The sequence below is a fragment of the Dufourea novaeangliae genome, unplaced genomic scaffold, assembly GCF_001272555.1.
Source record: "Dufourea novaeangliae isolate 0120121106 unplaced genomic scaffold, ASM127255v1 scaffold21, whole genome shotgun sequence".
NCBI classification, from domain to species: Eukaryota; Metazoa; Arthropoda; class Insecta; order Hymenoptera; family Halictidae; genus Dufourea; species Dufourea novaeangliae.
Window position 1 is genome coordinate 5,060,718 of NW_015373910.1, and position 20,414 is coordinate 5,081,131.

Sequence of the window (20,414 nt, forward strand, 5' to 3'; positions counted from 1 at the left end):
AGCTGAAAATCTCTGCGGTTTTTACGACGGTCCTCGCGAGAGGAATTAATCCAGCGTTATTTTTTAGGGGATCGACCTGGGGGTGGCGCTCGTTCGGTTCTGTGGTACGTTTGGCAGTGAGTAACGCGTAATTTTATTCAAATCTCATGCAGATTGCCCCGTTATCGGCTACTTTTTCAATTACGTCGCGGCAGGCTATAAAGCGTAATAGAGAGGAGCCGCGCGTGGCGGCCCGCCACCGTACTACCGGTGAACTTTTTCACGCCCTTGTGGCCGGCTCCGAGCGGCAAGCTTCTCGGCTGCCAAACCGGGTATGAACTTTAAGCATGAGATACGGCTTGTGCCCATTTTTACGCGAACCGACCGATCCTTCGTCGTTACGAACTTTCGGGAGGGGATAAACGAACGATTTTTATCCCTATTCCGTTTCCTCGATGACTACGCGCTACCCTATAGATGTACCATGGCCCGTTGCGCGCGTTTCGCGACGCTTTCGAGCGTGACTAATGAATTCGCGCTGGCACGTCGGATTCGTTCGCGTTCATGCCCTCGCCACGGAGACGAAGTTCCGCCTCGGGGCTCTTTCGCCGGTATTTTCTCCGTGGGGCAACAGAGGCGGTTTCTCTCGGAAAGTGGACCGCCATTCGTTACGCGGGCGCGCGCGGCGACTTCGCGTTTCGCGATCTAATTTTCGCCGGCGTTTAATCTTTCCAGTGCAAACCCCATCTCGCTCCATGGACCCAGCTTCTTCCGTTTCTACCTCGTCGCCTCGGGAAAAACAAAATACGAAGAGTGCGAGGGAAAGAACACGCGCCCCGAAATTTCTTCGAAAAAACGAGAAACGCGAGAAACCTTCCACACGGTGTTCAAGTACTCCGTCGTTTCTCTCGGGACCTGCGAGATATTAACCGTAGGATCACGGTTGCACGTTTTTCTCGTCGCGTATATAAGAGACTTTGTACCTTCTGAAAGATCGTTACTGTTCATTTGAATAATTCCAAATCGAACCTTACTCTATTTTCGTAATTTACTCCGATACACATACACGCCTCTAGTACGGAAAGAAAACCGAGGAGCGGTCGGAATTTCCAGGCATGAACTCGAGAGGGAGAGAGAGCTCTCGCGGCTGTTTATCGGGCCGGCCCTTTAATATTCGATCATAAATTATCATTGGGGCGGCCCGTAGCGCGGCAGGTGCTCTTGATGCGGTACGCGGCCCCGTTCTAAATAAACGTATATACGTCCGGCCGCCGTGGGTGGTGGATTTCGCTCGAGAAATTCCACGCTGGCGGATCCGGCTACGGATGCTCTCGAACTATACTCGACCCGACGCGCATAGACCTTTCGCCCCTCGCGGAATCATTTTTCAGAGCGATGGAAGTCGCCGCCCAGGGTTTCGGAGCGGGATTTCGTTCCCACGGAGAGGAAGTTTCCTCTGTGGAAAGCGTAGGGGTTGAAGGGAAGAAGAGATAAAAAGTCTTCCCCAGTGGATAACTCGCGGTGGTGAACTTTATTAAATCCGTTCCGGTCCTGGATCGCGCGCGTGTCGTTATCCCGTGGATACGCCGCGCGAGACCGCGTGGAATATTTGAAAAATCAATCCATCGGGTCGTACCACCGGGCACACCGCGAGCGTGCTCGATTAATGCACCTGTTACGAACTATTTCGGTATGATAATCGCCGGCGCGGCCGACCACAATGCGACCCGACCGGATAGCAATAATCTCGAACGAGCGATTCGATCAAAAATTATCGACGGTTCGCCGATGGAATAATATTTACCTTAAATTGCGTTCCAACCACCCGCGCTCCCCCCCAAGCCACCCCGTTCTCGTCACAGATTTTCGTGCGCGGCCGATAGATTAGCGGGTTCGCGTTGTACGTTCTACCGTTCGAAATTTTCGAGTCATCCACCCGTTGTATCCACCCCTCTGCCAACGTTGCTCCCCCTGCCCTTCCGATATCGCTGCACTCCACCACCACACACCCCCGTCGGGCTGTAATCTTCTATTTCGCGATAGGCGCGTTTATTTCGGATATTCTGTCGTACTCGATGCGATCGCTGAAACGTTACGAGGCTCTCGATCGATCGCGCACGTTCACCGCCTGGCAGATTTTTCTTTTTTTTCTTTTGGCTCGTTGAACGGATGATTTGGTCCCGATGAACGTGGATGTCGTCGAGACGAGGCGTGTGGGATTCTTGACGAAACGAAGGGACCAATGTGCGATTCCGTGGGCTATAATTCGTTCTACTTATCCGATCTACTACGATTCCTCGGGTGATGAAATTTGTTTTCGATTCGACGGTCAATGACAATTCTAACGGGCGAAAAATCGCGGCCGTTTTCCATCGAATCGATGGCCCGTGGAAGAGTAGCCATAAACGATCCGTACGATCGCAAAGTTTCGAGACCAATTTAGTGCTTGGCCGGTAGTCTCGCTCCAGATAACACGCCCCTTGGTCTGCACCTTCTGTTTTCAGCTGGGGCGGTGTTAGTTCGCCAGGGGTGGAAGGGGTAGACCGGGAGAGGAACTACGACGGTCCGACAACGAAGCGCGGGCACGTTCGTCCATCTTGGGGACGGGGAGACACCTCTTTATCCGTAGGTAAAAGCGTGTCGAGTTAGTTCGGCGAGTTTCCGGCCCCGACGGCCCAGTGTTAAATCCGAATCGGTCGATTCGAATCGGTGGGTTTCACCGGGTCGCGGTCACACGCTGTCCGTCCGACCCGATTCCGAGCGGTGTTCCGCCGTTTTCTCGCGATAGCGAAATTTTCGTTTATCGAGTTTACACGAGGTTTCACCGTATCGAGTTCACGAGTAGATGGACGGACGTTTTTTTTTTTTTTTTTAATTTTTTTTTCATTTTCTCTTTTGCATTTCATTTATTTATACAGGAGAGCACAGTGGCCCTTTTATTATACAAACATCACAGCCAGACGTGACCTGGAACAGCGATATTAATTAAATTGTCCGTTGGAATGTTTACGTTGGGCACAACGACAGAAAGTAATGAATTCTGTGATATAGATATATTTAAGTTGATACGGAGAAACGTAGGTCACCAAAGGTCGTATCATAGGTCCTAGACAGCGATTCGTGGACAGCTGTACATGCAAATATCCACTGTTCTTAAAACAGTTCATTGTCACAATTCAATGCTGATTTTAACTGACCCCAAAAACGATACACATCAAAGCCTTCGATATGTGTTCACCGCACAAATATACACCGACAAAACATTTTTATTTCCACCGTCAGCCAAATACGTACACCCAATCGAAAACTAAACCCCACCAACGAACCAATGCACAGTACACCATTCAGGCCAGAGAGAACACGTTTTTTAGAAGCCGTGTCGATATAATCGAAGTCACATCATTTCCATGGTATTAATTTATCAACGCCAAGTAACAGGTGGCGAGTTAGTCGCCAAAGAACAGTTGTCTTTACGTCACATTAAGTGGGCTTGATCGAGGATTTGCAAACTATATACACTGAACTCTAACTACATTGCCACTGAACATATTGCCACGCGAGGCACTCCTCTTTCACACGTATCTTCGCGCACACAAATTCCCTCTCTCGTCACGTTGCGGACACCAGTACTATCCAGCCTTTGCACAAGCACTGAGGCCGAAACTACAACGACTGAATTTGGAAAGGACTCTGAACTCATTGCCATTTTACTCCTCTACAGCCCCGACCATGGCAATACGTCGCAATATTTATCGTACGCGTGCGCATTATCGACAATGCGACGATAGTTTTCAATGGCAATTTTATTTCTCTTTTCCTTCGTCCGATTCGAAATGCTACCGTGCATCGAGTAATTTGTTTATCCCGCCAACGGGCGGGCTCGTTCAGAGACGTTCCTTGATACCGTATACCGAGGAGTCTCTCCCCCGTTTATTAGCTCGGAGAGGAACGGAGGCCGCCGAAACGGCCCGAAGGGACGAACCGGCTCTAATCAAAGGTTTCCCTTGATCTTGTGCTCGCAGGTCCACCGACGATCCTGGTGAGGCCGCAATCGCAGCAGGTGAAGGCAGGCGGAATAGCGAGCTTCTACTGCACAGCGGAGGGAGCGCCGCCGCCCCAGATCCACTGGAGGAAGAACGGAAAGAAAGTTTCCCGTAAGTTTTCGCTTTTTCACCCGTTCCTTTTGCCGTCTGTGCGCTTTCGAAACTTTTCACAGAGATTCCCGACGGATATCACTCTCCTCGCGTTCCCCCACTTTCGACTGTATCGCGCGGAGACAAATCACCGAAATCACCAACTTCAAATTAGTCCCCTTTCAAGATTTCGACCAACTCGAGCGATTACCATGAGTCCCCTGGTATTGGTAGCTTGATTGTCAGTCTACCATAAGTGAGAGTATTACGGTAGAATTCCGATAAACCGGCATCCAGTGATATGGACAGGACATGGACTAGACCTAACATCTCATGTGTCAGAAATCATATATTCTCACCTGCCTCGGCCCAGATTCAGAACCATGACCATCTTTAAAATGATATTCCCCATTTTTATCATTCATTCTATATTCGATAATCCGATATAGAGTTCAATTGCCGAGGGTGCCGAATTATCCGAATTCTACTGTATATACTGCCTCGATGAGAAAACAGGATGGAACTCTTTCGGTTCCGGTTTCCTGTTGCTCTTACGACTCTAGCCTGGATCCTTACCCCCTTCTTTCGAACTAAATTTCGCGCTCGCTCGAGCTGGTAGGAAACGCCACCCGGCCGGGTGTGCCAGAAGTACGAGGCGGAACGGGTCGGTCCGGCACGAACAGTTTCGGAAACTGGCCGGATCGTCTGCTTCCCCCACCTCGTCCGTTCCTCCTCGACGTGCACGCGGCGAACACACCTTCCGAACCAGACGTCGCAATTCTCTCGGGAGAGATTCGATTATCTTGGCCGCGTCGGGGTGCCCTCGAGCGTAAACCGAAGCGTCGCGTGTTTGTTCGCCACCGTTCGTCTCGCTCGATTCGGTAAATCGATATCCGGTTCGCGCTCGATTCGCTCGAGGATGAAATCTTGCGCGTGAATTTCGACACGATCTGTTGGCTCTGCTGCTTTTGTCCTGCGTGTAGAAAAGCACAACGTTAATCGAGTCGGACGAGGATATCGCGATGAGTTGCGTTAGCAATCCGTGGAACCGGAACTGGAATTTATTCGGGGGCAGAGGTGGTGGTTCGATGAAACCGTAGGCCCCCGTTTGGAAATCGTGGCCAAACTCGTCCCGGTTAACGTCGAGAGAGGAGGGCTCCGTTTTTATCCCCGTGGCTCGACGATCGTGTGATCGGGTCGCGAACCGATTCCACGACCGTCGAATATTCGCTAATCCGCCGAAAGAGAAATAACGACGGGTGACACGAGTGGATTCCCGGAGCGTTTCGCGCGCTCAGCTCGAATCGAATCGTCACCGTTTTTAACCCTTTTTTTTTTGTCATTCCCACCCTTCTGTGAAAAGCAGCGTCAGACCACGTTCCGTCGATCGGCCCTCCCGTCGACGTCCGTTCGTCCCTGCTCTTTATTCGTCTCAGGGGCCGTCTAAGTCTTTCGTGTTTATGCTCCGCAGAGTCTCAGTCACGATACCTGGTGCAGAACTATGAAAACGGAGCTTTGTTGCGGATCGAACCTGTCAAGCCGGGTCGCGACAACACCCAATACGAGTGTCTAGCCGAGAATGGAGTCGGGGACGCGGTGTCAGCCGAGGCGCAGCTCAAAGTCTACGAAGGTACGTAACTATGGTTTTTTGTTTCCGTCAATGTTTTACCCTTCAGCCGCGACGACACTTCGATCGAGGGACCCAGAGATCGAAACTCGAGCCTCGTGTGGACGCCCGGCACCGAATGGTTGTTAACGTTATTCACGGTGGGGCGGGGGATACAGCGTAGTCGAGACTTAATATTTAACGAAAGCTCGCTAGACAACAGCTGCCGCCGCGAGCCAACTCGATCGGCCAGAATTTTCAGCGGCACGATGTACAGAGTTTAGTCGTTTCCGCGTCGATCGTTCCCACGACGTCCTCGAAAGGGGGAAGAGGTAAAAGAAAACGTGCACGGAAACGACGGAACACATCACGACGCACAGGTTGACGTAAGAACGAAGGGTAAAAATTGATCGAAATCGTCAGCGACCCGCGAACGACGCGGCGAGATAACGAGCTAAATTTTGTTGAAATTAAACGAAGCCTTTCTTCTTCCGTATTCCGGTCCGCCGGAGCGATCTCTCTCTCTCTCTCTTTTTCTCTTTCTATTTATACGGAAGAATGGCGCCCAGTTCGGCGACCAGGCGGAAGGCGACGTAATAGAAAAAAGAAACGCGGCCACGCCGTGCACCTGGGAAGGGGGAAGGAGGAGGGATGGGAAAGCTTACCCTTTTCCGGGAAGAATCTCTTAAACTTTCGCGAAACGCCTTAATTGGCTCGGCCAGCTTTTTAATTCGATTCCAACTTCGCTCGCCGGATATTTTTGCTCGCAATTTCTCGTATTCTTCCTCCGGGAGGGGAAAGAAGAAAAAAAAAAAGAACGAAAGGACCGTTCCGTGGCGGAGGAGTCGTTCCGAGGAGCTTCCCGTTTTCGCGCTTCGTTCTCTACCAATGTTCTCTCTTCTTCACGCTCTATCCCGCCTCCGTCGTTCACTCTCTTCGAAATGCAGATGCACCGAAATTTTCTATCCCTTCCCCTCCCCATTTTTTTTCTCTCGCTATCGGGCTATTTCGTGTCAATGCCGTTGCCATCGGACACGCCACTCGATTCCTCGGGAATCACAGATACTCGGGCAGGAATCTCAAAAATACGTCGGGGTGATTTCGATTTATTTGTTATGAACTTGATTCCGCCAGGTGGACGCTTTCCCACAGGTGCAATGATAGGCGTCCACGAGCCGTCGCTCAAATATGTGCGCATCTCTCCCTCCACTCCTCACCCTCTCCTTCTCTATCCATCTCTGTTCACAGAGTCTTTCGCGTCGTTAGACCACAGCGTCAAAGGAAAATAATTAACGTCCCGAAAACTCTACAGAAAGAAGGGGGGACCTTCGACGTTTTATCGGGTAGAATCACGGGGACACGGAATTTTTCCGCTCGTTCGTCGGGATTCTACTTCGAGGACCCGATTTCCTCGAGTGTTCGAAAGTTCTCTAATTAGCTGCACCGTGTATAAAATGATCCGACCACCGTCGCTAACTGCGAACGACAAACCAATCCTCTGTAGAAGCAATCCGAAAATCATAGTTCACCGAGGGGGTGGGGGTGGTTGATAAACGGCGCGAATCGGACGCGCGTTCGATACCTTCGAGGATGATAGAGTCAGTTCGACGAATAGGGGCGCCAGGCCCCGGCTTAATGGGCCACAACCAGGAATATTTCGGCATCCACTCTCGAACATTGACCGTGCACGCGTGCTTCGTTATCGAACGCGCATCGGCGGCACGATAAATGCCAGAACGTGGTGCCCGGTATTAAAGCCGCATTCGGCTAATGCGATTAATCGGAAGCGTGTAATGATGCAATAATGAAACAACGTAACATCGTCGTTGAACGCGGTTAAAATTACACGGGAAAGCGGTCGAACAATCGATAAATCGTCTGCGGGTGGGTTCTCTCCGTCGACGGAGGGGGGGGTAGGGTCCAAAGTAGCCGCGCCCGCGGCTTACGTCGGACCCTCGTCAACCGTTTCAGCCTCGGGCGATTTCGCGAAGCCTGTTCCTGGTCGGTCGGGCACGGCCGGAATCTTCTCGCGTTTCGATTTTCTGTTAAAAAATTCACCGTTCGAGACGACGAGGTCGACCGAATTCCCCGTGTCATTGACCGGGCTCCTCGTTCCCGTTCGACCAGAGGTTTCCCGGTCGTCGGCGGGCCAAGTTTCGCGATCGGATTATGCACGGTTCGCTCCGTTTCTTAATGCTCGGTACGTGACCGGCAAACGTCGCGTCGTCGTTCCTCTTTCCCCGTTCCCCTTTGAATACCCGTTCAACGCTCGCAGAAATCCCATTCCTTCGAACGAGAAGTTTTCCGTCGGTAGGTACGCGGGAAACCGACCGCACGACGCAATGAGGAGTATCCCCACTATTTTCGCGGGTCGTATCGTAAAAGTTTACGCCAGAAAACAAGGTATAACGCGGCCCGCTAAAGATTTCCTCGAACGGGGGGAAGATAACATCGATGGCCTGGTCGGTTCGCCGTGGCGGGTACGTACGAGATCAGATAACGATACCGAGTCTCGTTAGAATACTAATTTTCTCCTGTTCGCGAGGACACTTGCCACGCGCGAGCGCCCCGTTGACTCCGCTAATAGGAAGAAAAATTTTCCACGTCGCCTTATCGCCTGCAACGGAAACACGAACGATTTCCTTCCCCGCCGTTTCTCGACCTCCCGGTATCGAGATTCTTCGTCCACGGAAAGACGATTCTCCTCGGTTAATTCCGAAACGGTATTTCTGCGCGGCGGTTTGTCGAGTTTCGGGATTGCCCCGCGAGAATAAATTATAAAGCGGTATTTCCCGATCGTATGTGTCACTCTGATTCGTACCCCGAACTAATACGAAGGTATATATTTGACGGAACGAAAATACCTATCAGGCGTTATATCGCTGAGACCTCGTTTAACTCACCCTCGGTGCTTCCCAAAACGAGTGTCGGTCCGTCTTTGACGGGCTGCGCGTTACATGAAGTCGACGTTGATAGTTTTACCAGAACGGTTCACGTATGAATTTTCCATCGGAGATTCCGCGTCCGGAAAGCAACTCGGGGGGGCGTTTGGTAGAGTATATCGTTTTGTCGGATACCAGAGCATCGTGATGGCGGTCTCCATAAACGGCATATAGTCTTTCCAACCCCTACTCCCTTCACTCCCACCCACTTCCACCAGCCATCCAAGCATTAGCCTAATTTCGAGTCCCACAGCAGCCGGAAATTAAATTTGCACGAGAGCTAAGTGGCATCTTCGGTTCCCGGTAGTCGAGGGCTCGGGCGCGCGCACCTCGGGAAGTATCTACTTCGAGTTACCCCCGGCACCGAAACGGCGAAACTTTGTTGCTGTGTCGTCTCGCTCGTGAAATTCCCACGAAATAATTCTTTCAAGCGAGCCTGGTCGGTGGAACGGAGTGGTCGGGACCGTCGACGCGCAAATGAGCGAAACGAACGACAAAAAAACCAGTGCTCGGCGTTCGTATCGTTCATTATTGAAAAACTTGCTGCTGGCCGCTCCTCGAGACCGCTCGTCTACGGTTTGGAAACTGCTCGGCGGGGAGGGTGGAAGAACTCTCGAGGAGCGAGGGAAAAGGGAGCGTTTCTCAAATCCCCGTCTTTATTTCGGCTCCTTAAACTCGCTTAAACTCGACTCGTTAAGAGAGCAAGACGCGCGCTACTGGAATCTTCCAGGTCTGTCGATCCTCCATCCCGAACCCGAATGCTTAATTAACGATCCGGTCGTTGGATAAAGATGGGACACAAAAGTCGTCTATGCCCCCCCCTCGTGGCTTTGTTTTCTTTCGATGGCACTTCCGATTTCTTGCCGAACGATCTTCGGGCGCGAGAGAATAAATTCCCGTTGATGGAACGGTTCGGAACTTCCCCTTTTTTCTTTGGAGATCCAACAGCTTCGCTGTCTAGTTGTAGGTTTCGAATCGTAACTCGAGCAAAGTCAAGTATGAAACAGATCTCCGGAAATAAAAGACTCTGCGAGGGACGTGCGTGGACCGTACGTCGAATCGAGCCGCCAGGATTTCGACGAAGAACCGAATAATGGTTCTGAAAGAGCACACCCGGGCCTTAATTAACGATCAAAGTTTCGACCGTTGCCACAAATGCACGCAGAAAGAAAGGAATCGTTCCGAGAGTACCGGTGAGAGTCGTCGAGGAAGCAGAGAGCCCGGAGGCGTGGAACGGTCAATATTTGCTCCTTTCGAAGGGAAAGAATCAACAGCGTTTCCGCTTCGAGCAAGAGACTCTTTTTAGTCCGGTGGGCGTTTTTTTTCCACGGGGACCGTGGAGTTTCCCCACTGGTTGCTTCATTGTTCCTCGCGCGTTCTTAAACGCCGCGACGACAAACGATTCCTGGGTGGACAGGGTTCGTCATCGGGGAATCGACACTCGCTCGTCAGGAGTGAAAATCCGCACGAATTTCTAGTAAAACTTGTCTCAGCACTGTTATCTGCAGAGGAAGATTGCTGAACTATCGTCTAGGTTGGACCGCTACTGTAACCTGTCATGTCTGAGCAATTTGTGCCGAATGATAGACAGCATGTGTATAATAGTGGTGATTGCAATAAGTAACTTAGTATGTAGTAATGGTCGAACCTAGGAAATTGTTTAAATTCGGCAACCTTCCTCTAATTACGACTACACAGCCCCTGAATTATCGTGAAATAAATTCCACGTTGATCCGTTAATTTCGTCGGACAGCTGTATCCGTGAGGTCGACACAACGATGCGAAGCTCGTTCGTGGCTAGACGTTCGGAATCCCGTAGGGGAAGATGAAGAATGGATAAAAAAGTAAAGGCGGGAGGGTGGGTTCGGCGGGATTAACGAAACGCTTCGAAGAAGAAGCATCGACGTACCGCGATGGTCTTCGCGGTCTATATATCCTGCCGAGGAGAAACCCACGATTAAAAGCTGATCCGGGATGAAAAAGCGGAGCTGAAAGTTTCGTAACGCGAGGGGAACGTCGCGGAGGGAAGGATGAGGGGGAGAAGAGGGACTTTAAGTCGAGAAGAATCAACTTCTGCCCGGAACAACGGAGAGGGGACGCGCAGTTTCCTTTCTTCGTCCTTCCTCTCGGGTCACCCCTCCTCCCGCAGGGCTGTATCGATACGGTCGATGTTCACGGACAGAGAGGCGGAGAATTTAATTCGCCCCGAAAAACCCGGTTCCTTAATTACCAATTAATTGGCACATAAATTAGCCGCGAATTTTCGCCGGGGTGAACTTGCCACCGCAACTCCGTCCGACGGTCTTCTCTATCGCCCCTCGAACTTGATCCCACCACCCCCCGATCTACCCACGTCCTCTCTTTTTTCCGCGACAACGATCCGTCGCCGCAACAGAGAGATAAGAACGCCGTGAACTATTTCAGCAATCTAACTTTCTCGCTGCCGTTACAAGTTTCCCGGCCCGGGGCACCCATCCCACTCGATGTGACCCTCTCTCTTCGCTCTCTACCCCGACGAACGACGTTCCTCTCTATCCTTCATGGCGATTACGTTTCACGAAAGCCAACGTAGATAGCTCTTCGTCTCTTCCGGTCCGTGGAAAGCGAGGCTGCCGCCGATGATAAAGCGGGGCAACCGTGGTCGCATCCGTCAACCGAGATCGCTCGCTTGCTCCGACCTCGTCTTCGTCGTTCGATTTCCCCGGACAACCTGTAGCTTCACGATCCGCCCGAAAGAATTCCTCGAATCTCCGTCGCGGAAAGACCTTGCGGGAGACAAGCCACGATAATCGGTGCTCGAGGAACGCCGGAGCTGGTATTCCTCTAGTGTGTAGCCGTTTGATATCTCGGTGTCTTCTCCGGCTGGCCTGTTTCGCGCGCGAAGAATGTCGAGGGGCGTCAACGGGGAGGCGCACGTCAGGGTGAGAACGCGGGATCGAACTGCTCCGACGATAATAGAAAACGTTAAAGGAGACCGTGGCAAGGGGGAAAAGGAGGGGAAAGGATGGGAACGGGGGTGGAGAGGACGTCACGGAGCGGACAAATCGAACCTTTTCAGGGTTATCGCGGAATAATGCGGCATTTAACAATGGATGGTTGGCTCCTTTCGGGTGAACGCGAGGACGGGGAGCGATAGAGAGAGATGCTGACCGCGTTCGCGAGAATGGAGACGATTCCCTGTCCCTTCTTCGCCCTTTCCAGAACCACACACCGTGCCCCCACCACGATTTTCTCCATTCAGGGTACTAACCATTCTCCTCCCCTCTCCATCTACCCCCCGCCCACCGGTCCACGTCGAGTCCCCTCGACGAAGAACCATTTTCCGCAACCTCCGCGGAGTGGTTTTACGATTTCATGCTCCATTTCGGCCGATTCGCCGATCTCCTTCGATTTTCCTTCGAAGACACGCGGCGGGTGGCGGACGGACAAGAGATAGAAGCGGAGGTTCTTGAATTTTTCCACGCCCCCCGTCTCGAGGTTTCGATCTCGCCATTACACCGGGTATTTTTGATAGGGTATTCAGTTTCATGACCGAAACAGGTTGCCGTGCGACGTGTCGCGCGTGTCGTCGATCGATGATGGACACGAGGAAAATTCTCGATTTCCACCCCCGACCGTGTGGTGTCTTCGGGAAAATTCTTAATCGGATAATTCTCTCGACTGTAATGGTCGGCAGGTCGACGAAGTACCGAGGGGATTTAGTAATGAGATCGAGTAATCCGTCGTTTATAATAAAAAACGCGGTGATTATGATTAGTAATAATTCCGCGTACCGTTTCACCAGAAGCACTCGTAGCCGCGAAAGAACCGAGGAAATGGGGACGGGGGCGAGTGTTTCGGCCCTTTGAATATTAAATGGACATTAAATGGACACCTCCCCTGTCTTTCCTCGAGTTTTTTCGTGCCGCTTTCGATTCCAAAGGGTCCTTAAACGCAAGGTTAAGTTGTCGAGAGTCGAAGATTAAAGTGCCTCCGAACCGTGACTCGGCTAAGAGCCTTCACCGGGGGAATTCTAATGACCGTCGTCGTCCTCCTCATCCCTTCCCAGTTTCTTTTTCTCGCCGCGTCGCGTCGCCACGGCACGCCTCTATTTTCACGATACGAAGAACACGTAAAAAGCTCGCTTTAACCCCCGTCTTCCTTCGTGGAAACCGATCGTTTCACGGCGTCAGGGAGTCGTCGGCGTTAAATCCCGCGGTGAACTTCTCTCGCCGAGACACCGAAACATTTATCCCTCGAAACGTTGAAACTCGCGCCACGATTCCACTCACGGGCTTCGTGCCTCGTGCTTCCTTCCGTCTGCGACACACCTTTCGGCGGCGTGGCGCGAATTACCCTCTCGCGATTACTCGAGAGGCGATCGGCGCTGCAAGAGGGTGCGGAGTGTAGAGCCTGGGATCCAGGAAAGGGGGAGCAACAGGGAGGAATCGGAATACACGGAAAGTTTGCAGAAATTGGGGCGATAAAGGCGAACAGCCGGGACTAGACACGGTCGCGAGAAGTTGAGAAGAGAAAGACGCGCCGGGAAATCTGCGAGCGGAAACTTTGTTTTCCGGAAGAGGCAATCCGTCTGCCTCCGCCGGTTCGTCTTGGAGAGACGGAAACGTAGATCTGCAGGTTCATGCCGTTCAAACGTCTAGCTGCGAGAACCGTAGGATTCGCCCTCCCGTGGAAATCTCGAGACAAAGGCGAACACAGAGTGCATCTTCGTCGCGATTCTCATCCCTCGACCTTCGTGTCTCATCTGGCCTCTTCCCCTTCGATCCCTTTCTCCTTCTCCTCATCCGTTCTGCTTCGAGTTCCGGACACGTCGCGAACCATCGACAGGCCGAGATAAATATGAAATTCCTCGCGACAAAAGATCGTGGGATCGAGGGAAGGGCGGTGAGGCTCTCGTCGACCGAACAGGAGGAGGATAAAAGGGGAATAGACCGGAGACACGCCGGTGGGTCTGCATTCTCGTACGTGGAAAGCGATGCCAATCGAGCGGAAAATCCAGTTTTCCCGGGAATTAAGCTCGGAAGAACGGGTAAGAAAGGAAGACGGACCGACGAGGAGAGAGGTTGCAGTCTCGACCTCTCCGAGAGAGAGGATCTTTACTGTCGCCGATACCGGCCGACGTGGCATTGCTCGCACGGACGCGCCAGAAACCGAACGCAAAATATTTCGCCAACATTAATCGTCGGGGGTACAGAGACGTGCTGATACGATCCAACCGTCTATGGAATTGCGGAGCAGAAAAGCCGCGAGTAAATTTTAACGCGCTACCATTTCGAAACAGTAAAACTTCCACACGTGAAACGCGAATCGTTAATTGATATTTTCCGGTGGATCGTATATCCGCGGAGAAGTTGCTCTCGTGGTCCATGCATGTCTACGTAAATGAACGACTATCGAGGAATCGCGAAACGGAAGTTTTCGGAATGTCAGTCGCGGTACACGATCCCGAATGCCGTTTCTAATTTCCAGGTTATACATTTCGCGGAGTAGCTTTGCGCGGTGGTCGTCGGACAGCGCGAATGAATCCTCGAAATCGAGGGGACCCGAACGAGTCGGTGTCGCTACGCTGCCGGGCAGCGGGCGCTCGGCCGTCGAGTGGTAATTCCGAAATTAATTAAATTGGATCCTGTCCCCGGCACACGGATGGACCTTTTCGCGGAACGTTTGCCAACACCGCCGGTAACGAGTTTCGACGCGGCCCGTAAGAATCGGCCAGCGTGCCGATCCGAGCGTTCGGATTCGTCCGCGAGGAATGTCCCGGGCGTGTTTCGATGAAAGCACTAGGGCCGACATCGCGATTTGTCCGAGCGATAATGAGCGATTTAAAAACATCGAGGCGCGACACAGCGAACGAGCTCGAGACAATTCCATTAAAAACGTGCGAGGGGATCGGTTGGAGAATAAAAGTGTGCGTGGATGGAAGGGGGATGACAGAGGAAACGACGCGAGATTGCGGCGGACAACGGGGAAAAAGAAGAACGAAATTCGAACGGGACTAATTCGTCGGGCGCGTATTTTTCGTCGTGCTCTCCCGCGAAACTCGATTTACCTCGTGGGATTGAATCACGCACGAACGAATACGATTTTCTTTAACGAATAGTAATTTCTTTAGAGGCGAGCCCCGAAAGATTCGTCAAGAAAGACCCCTTCCCCGTTTCCTTTTCCGCGACCCATCTCCGTCCCCTCCGGTTGGCCCGACTTTCCGCGCGTTTCCGCTCTATCTCCTCGGTCTTTCTTTCTTCCTCTGCCTGCTTTTCTTTTCGCGTTTCCTTCGAATCGTCCCTACGACCCTACGGAAGTACCTATCGAGCAATTTCTTTTTCTCTCCGCGTCCCGGGGCTCCCTTCTTCCCTACCTAAGCCAGAGGGTAAGGGTCGAAATTGTTTCTTCTCTCCTACAATTACGAGCAACGGTACTCGAGTTTTTCCCCTTTCTTCGGGAGGAAAAAAAAAAAGAAGATGAAGAAGTTACAAGAGGGTCGGTCCGGGCCTTTGTAGACTCTCGTTAAAGAACTTTTCCCTCCTCCCTCCAAACAAATAAAGCCGGATACCACTCGACGCAAATAACGATCCCGCATACTAATTGCAATTTATGAATCGCGAACGGATCCAGCACAGTCATACTCCCCGGGATTTTAGCGCGACACGAGTCTCTCCGGGTCAAAGTGCGTGACATTTTTCGGTAAACTTCACAGCGATGCGCCGCTGCGGTCGTTTGGATTATTGCGCAAATATTTAAGTGTAATTTCGTTTCGAAACGTCGAAAGAGATGGGAGAGAGGCGGAATCGTGTATTTTATTCGCGGTTTCACGCACCCAGCCGACACGAAAAAGGAAACACGATGAAAATCACTGACGATATTTTTTCTATATTAGTTTGGCCTTCTTTTTCGTCGCATTACCCTGTGTATTTCGCTGCTTCTATCCACGACACGGGCAAACATAATTGATTCCGTCGTAACAAACAAGGTCTACGCGACCGAGCTCGAACGCGCTCATAAATGTTTCCCGATCTGGCGAGTCGTCATCCGTAATTTATCCAGAAGTTTATGGAATCGCCCACGAAGACGCCTTCCCCCTTTGTACGTATAAATTAGGAATTGTGTTTGTCCGTCGACGATCCAGGGTCAATATACGCTCGGACAAAGAGATATATTGCATTAAGTAGACGGGAAGTTTCTACAAATGGAAACCGTTGTCCCCCTTTCTCGCGTCGGTCTCGGTTCTCTTACGAGGAAGCCAGACAGAAACCTTTTTCCCTCCCCGGAGACTCGTCGAAGAATATAGAATTGTCCGTCCGACTTTTTCGAGCGTCGACGACTACCACGACGACGACGGCGAGAACGTGAAAGAAAAAGAAAAACTTTCGAGAAGCTGAAACCTTGCACTGTGTTTTTTTTTCCTTTTCTTTATTTCGCGGTTTTCCTCGTTTCCCCGCGTTTAAGAGCCGTAGTCCTGCGACACTAGACGCGACGTAAAAAAATACGCGGAAAAATGTTGCTCGACGTCTTAACGCGGCTCTCTCTCTCTCTCTCTCTCTCTCTCTCTCTCTCTCTCTCTGTGTGTGTGTGTGTGTCTTTTTCTACCCTCGACGAATCCAACGAGGAAAAAGTCAAAATCGCATATGAATGAACAATTTGGAACCACAAAACGGCCGATTTGTCCGTGTTCCGAGGGAATTTTCCGGTTTGTTAGCGGGATAAAAAACGGACCTGGTGATTTTCGGTGTTTTGGTTGTTCCATTTCCCCCTCCTCCACCGTTGTTCCTCTCCTCTCCCGCATCGTTGCGAGCGTTTCTCGGAACACCGAGCTAAATCCTGAGTACCGAGCTGGTACACGTAGCTGTGCAAACGTGATTACGGCTTGTACGACGACTGAAAATCGTTGGAAATGAAAGGACGATGGGTGGCGGGCGGACAGAGGGGAGGAGAGAACTCTCGCGCAGGTAGAGCGCGGCCACGGAAAACGTTCGTAATTTAAATCAAAGGTAAAGAGCGCAGCGTCGGGGAACGGCTGCACAGCCGGCGGACGTTGCGCGGTAATAACAGCTATCAGTCAGTGAAATGACGCTCATCATATTTTCATTAGAATAATGGTCGAACGATGAAAGGCGGCCAGAAACGCCGCGGCGTGGAAAACGAGGGGGGTGGAAAAAGAGGCGGATAAAGGAAGACAGAACGAGAGACACGCGGTTCCAGGTGAGATCGGACTCTAGGGGAAGGGGAAAAATAAACTGTTCGGATCTCTCGCGTGTTCGCCCGATGATATCCGGGAAAATACGGAACATTTCTATTTCTCGGAGTTCCGATAAGCTTTTGGGTTGAAGAGAAGGAAGGAAGGAAGGAAGGTTGGTCGGCGAGACTGAAGTGGCTCGTTAAGCTTCTCAGACTTGCCGCGCGTTACCCGTCCGAAGAGCTAGCTTTAATTTCACGCTGTAACGACGTTCCTCTTATATCTGTCCTCCTCTTCGTCCCCGTCCGTGCACTCGCGGCTTCTCACTTCCTCGTCGTTTCGTGCGTCTCGACGATACCGCGTCGATACGAAAATTGAGGCAAGAAAATGATCCACGATTTGCACACCCACTCGGGACTTTTCTTCCTTCCTCTCCTTTGCCTCTATCTATCTTTCTCGATCGCTGCTCGCCTTCCTAATGTGTAGCAAGGCGATCGAATCGAGACAATGTTCTGGGAGTACGAGGAAATTCGAAGCGGATAACGAGCGTCGCGCTCTGCCATTCGCGTATAAAACGAAGCCCGTCAAACTTCATCTTGGCGGATAGTTTACTCCGCGGCGTGCTCCAGGGGAACGTCCTCCGACGTGGCTTCGAGATCGAGAGGCTTTTGTTCGAGGGGGTCTGTTCCCGTCGTCGGCGTATCGGAACCAGGAGGGTGGTAGCGGAGAGAAATAGAAGGATCGAAACACTTCTCGAGTTTCCATCGGGGCCGGTTCTCGAGCAACGGCGGCGAACTCGAAGATTTAAGGGTGGCTCGGTGGCACCGTGTGGCCGCGAATATAATTCGCCTTCTGAAGGATGAGCTCTATCTCTCGGGCGAGGGTCGAACGAGGGGACTCCGATGGCGGTCAGGCTACTTAATATGACCGATAGGAGCCTCCACAAGCTATCAAAGTATACCGAGCGACGAGCCCTACCTCTCCATCCCCGAAAACCCCCTCTGGATGCTGGCTCAGCCATATTAGTTATCGTTTCGAAGCGACACGGGTCCACGGTCGGCTATTGGTCCAGTGGCTCGTGCTCGTACTCGTCTCCGGCTATCGCGGAGAATCAACTTCGACCCCGAAGCTGTTTTCGAAATCGGGCTCGAACGGAGTAGGTGGAGGTTACCGGAGCCTATTGAATTTTTACGACCTCGTTCTCGCGCCTTCGAATCTCTTCTCCGCACGCCCTTGGACCCGGTCCGAGGATCGAGAACCCCGCGCGGTCATTCGTACCGTACCCGAAAGAGTCTTTCGGGAAAATTGAAATAAATCCGTAGATGGCCCCGGGAGGGAGAAGGGTATATAACGTCGCGCGAAACTAGTCGAAACGCCCGTCTCCGTCACCGACCAGGGGTGGCATTTTATTTACCGTGCAAATCCAATGTAGGCGGCCAAAGATCCCGGATTGCCGGGGAATATCCTGGGGAAATGCTTGGATGGGAAGAGGGGCGTCAGTTGGTGGCGTATACACGGGGCCGTTTCACCGGCCATCTTCATGTTTATATGCAGCGGGGAGAGAGTGGACCGGATTGCCTTGCCGAGAGAAGAGTAATAAATAGTTGTTGCTCGACACGAGTGTTCGCGTGCTAGTCCCTGGGAATCTCGCGACAAAGCCGCCGTTGAATACGTTTCGCCTTCTATTTGCATGATCGTTTACATCCGTACAGGCGAGCGAGCGAGGAAGCAGCAACGTTCTTCGGTCGTGTCCACGTTGCTTGCCTCTGGAGTGCTCTTATCGGGGCTCGACCGCTGCCTATTCTTCGAAACGACGAATTCTCGCTGTTTCGTGAACAACACACTGGACCACCCCCGGTGGAATAACGTTTTCCCTGGTCCTATCTTGCTCTCTCTTTTTCTCTTGTACACTGCAAATATTTCGCAACGCGAACACGGTAGGTGGGTACGCTTTTACGTATGCAAAGAAACCACGAGTTACACAAGAGAGAGATCGATACAAAGATATTGCCGGGTTGGAAATGTAATGCGGCCCGAGCAAATGCGCTTGACCTAGAAAAACTCGGGAAGAGCACCGCCGGCGTAGATTCGTCGAGGCTGCCGAGGAGCCTCGACGAAATCGAAAAGATGGAAAGTAGAGAGTCAAGACGGAGGAAGGCAGAGATTAGTTGCGAATAACCGTGGAACCGGGAAAGCTCGAGTGCATTTACTTCCTGAAAACTTCCGACCCCGTCCTTTATTCCCTGCCTCCCCCTCCCGTGCACGAGACCTGGCAGAATTGAACGTATAACTTTAACTGGATTTTGTCGATTACGCAAAAAAAAACGGGCGGTCGCGCCCTCTACCCGCGAACTCGAAATCGTAGACCAAGTGGTGGAACACCAATCGTCAGAACAGTCGTTTTAGGTCTGAATACTGCAAAAGTACGGGGAGTTACGAAACCAGTACGAACGTAGGAGGAAGAAGAGGAAGCACTGTTTTCTCTAGTGTTCGCGCATACAGTCCTCGAGTGGACCAGTTCAAGGGTTTTCCTAACTGGACTCTCAATCTAAATCTAAATCACAGCCACGGTTACCGCGCGTCTCTCCCTCGTGTGCAATCCCAGTCCGTTATAAAGTGGCGAATTATAATTCAAGAAATAAGCAGGGGCGGAAGGGAAGGTCGCCGCCATGAGACTGAAACAAAGGGGATCGCCCCGAATTTGAACTTTGTCCGCGTCCGACGACGTTAATTGGAGGAGTCTGTGATGTCTAATTGGCTCTCTCCATTACGCCGTTACCTCCTTCCTTTCTCCCAGCGTCGTCGTCTTGTAGCTCTCAGTTCCCTTTTTTCTCTGGTCCAAGTATCGACACCGAGTCGATCGAGTGGCGCGACGCGGAAAAAGACGATCATCGCGGTCGAAAGGACGGAGCCGTCGGGCGATACGTGTGTGTGTGTGTGTGCACGTGTTTTCCTTTCAATGGGGGGAAAAGCGGAGACGCGGGTGGATCGCGAGCAATGGACGGGTTATATATACATATACAGTTCGCGCGCAGGAACATAGGAAAACACAGACGGACGAGTTGAATGGAGCATTCGGTGGAGAGTGGTGGTGGCCGGGTCGCAGTCCGCCGCGGAACTGAATGCTACACGCCGGCCGCACAATGCCCGAGAACCGGTGGCTTCCTACAATACCGTTAGAAACGGGCCGCCACGCGATAAATTCCTGCAACTTTTATCGAATAGAAGGGCTAACAGGCCGAGGGAATATTGTGAAAGTTCCGTCCGTGTACTCGTAGTTGAGGCCTCCGACTGGCCTCTGGAACTCGTGCTTCGCGCACCAACCAAAAACTCCCTCCCTGCATTCCCCTCGTTCCGCTTTGTTCCCCGTCGTGCTTTGGTCCTTTCGAATCTTTCCATCGGTCGGCTGGTTTTACCTTTTCACGAGCATCGGTGGCCTTTATTTCTTGTCTCGAAAGAGTCCTAAGGAGATTCTTGTCTCGTTAAGAAGACGTATAGGGGATACATTTGCGTGGGAAACGAGGATCGGTAAGAAGCGATGATCTAGAATCGGATTGAAAATAAGAAGAAACGGAAGGACTAAC

At 51.7% G+C, this 20,414-nt stretch overlaps 1 protein-coding gene across 1 annotated transcript in view; it reads left to right on the forward strand.

Annotated features, from left to right (window-relative positions):
• The window catches only part of LOC107193920 (tyrosine-protein phosphatase Lar), a 193,593-nt gene that overhangs the window by 102,490 nt on the left and 70,689 nt on the right, over positions 1-20,414 (forward strand). The window contains exons 3-4 of the mRNA XM_015583459.1: positions 4,002-4,133; positions 5,584-5,742. Coding sequence (XP_015438945.1) covers positions 4,002-4,133; positions 5,584-5,742 — 291 coding nt within the window. The remainder of the gene's footprint in view (positions 1-4,001; positions 4,134-5,583; positions 5,743-20,414) is intronic.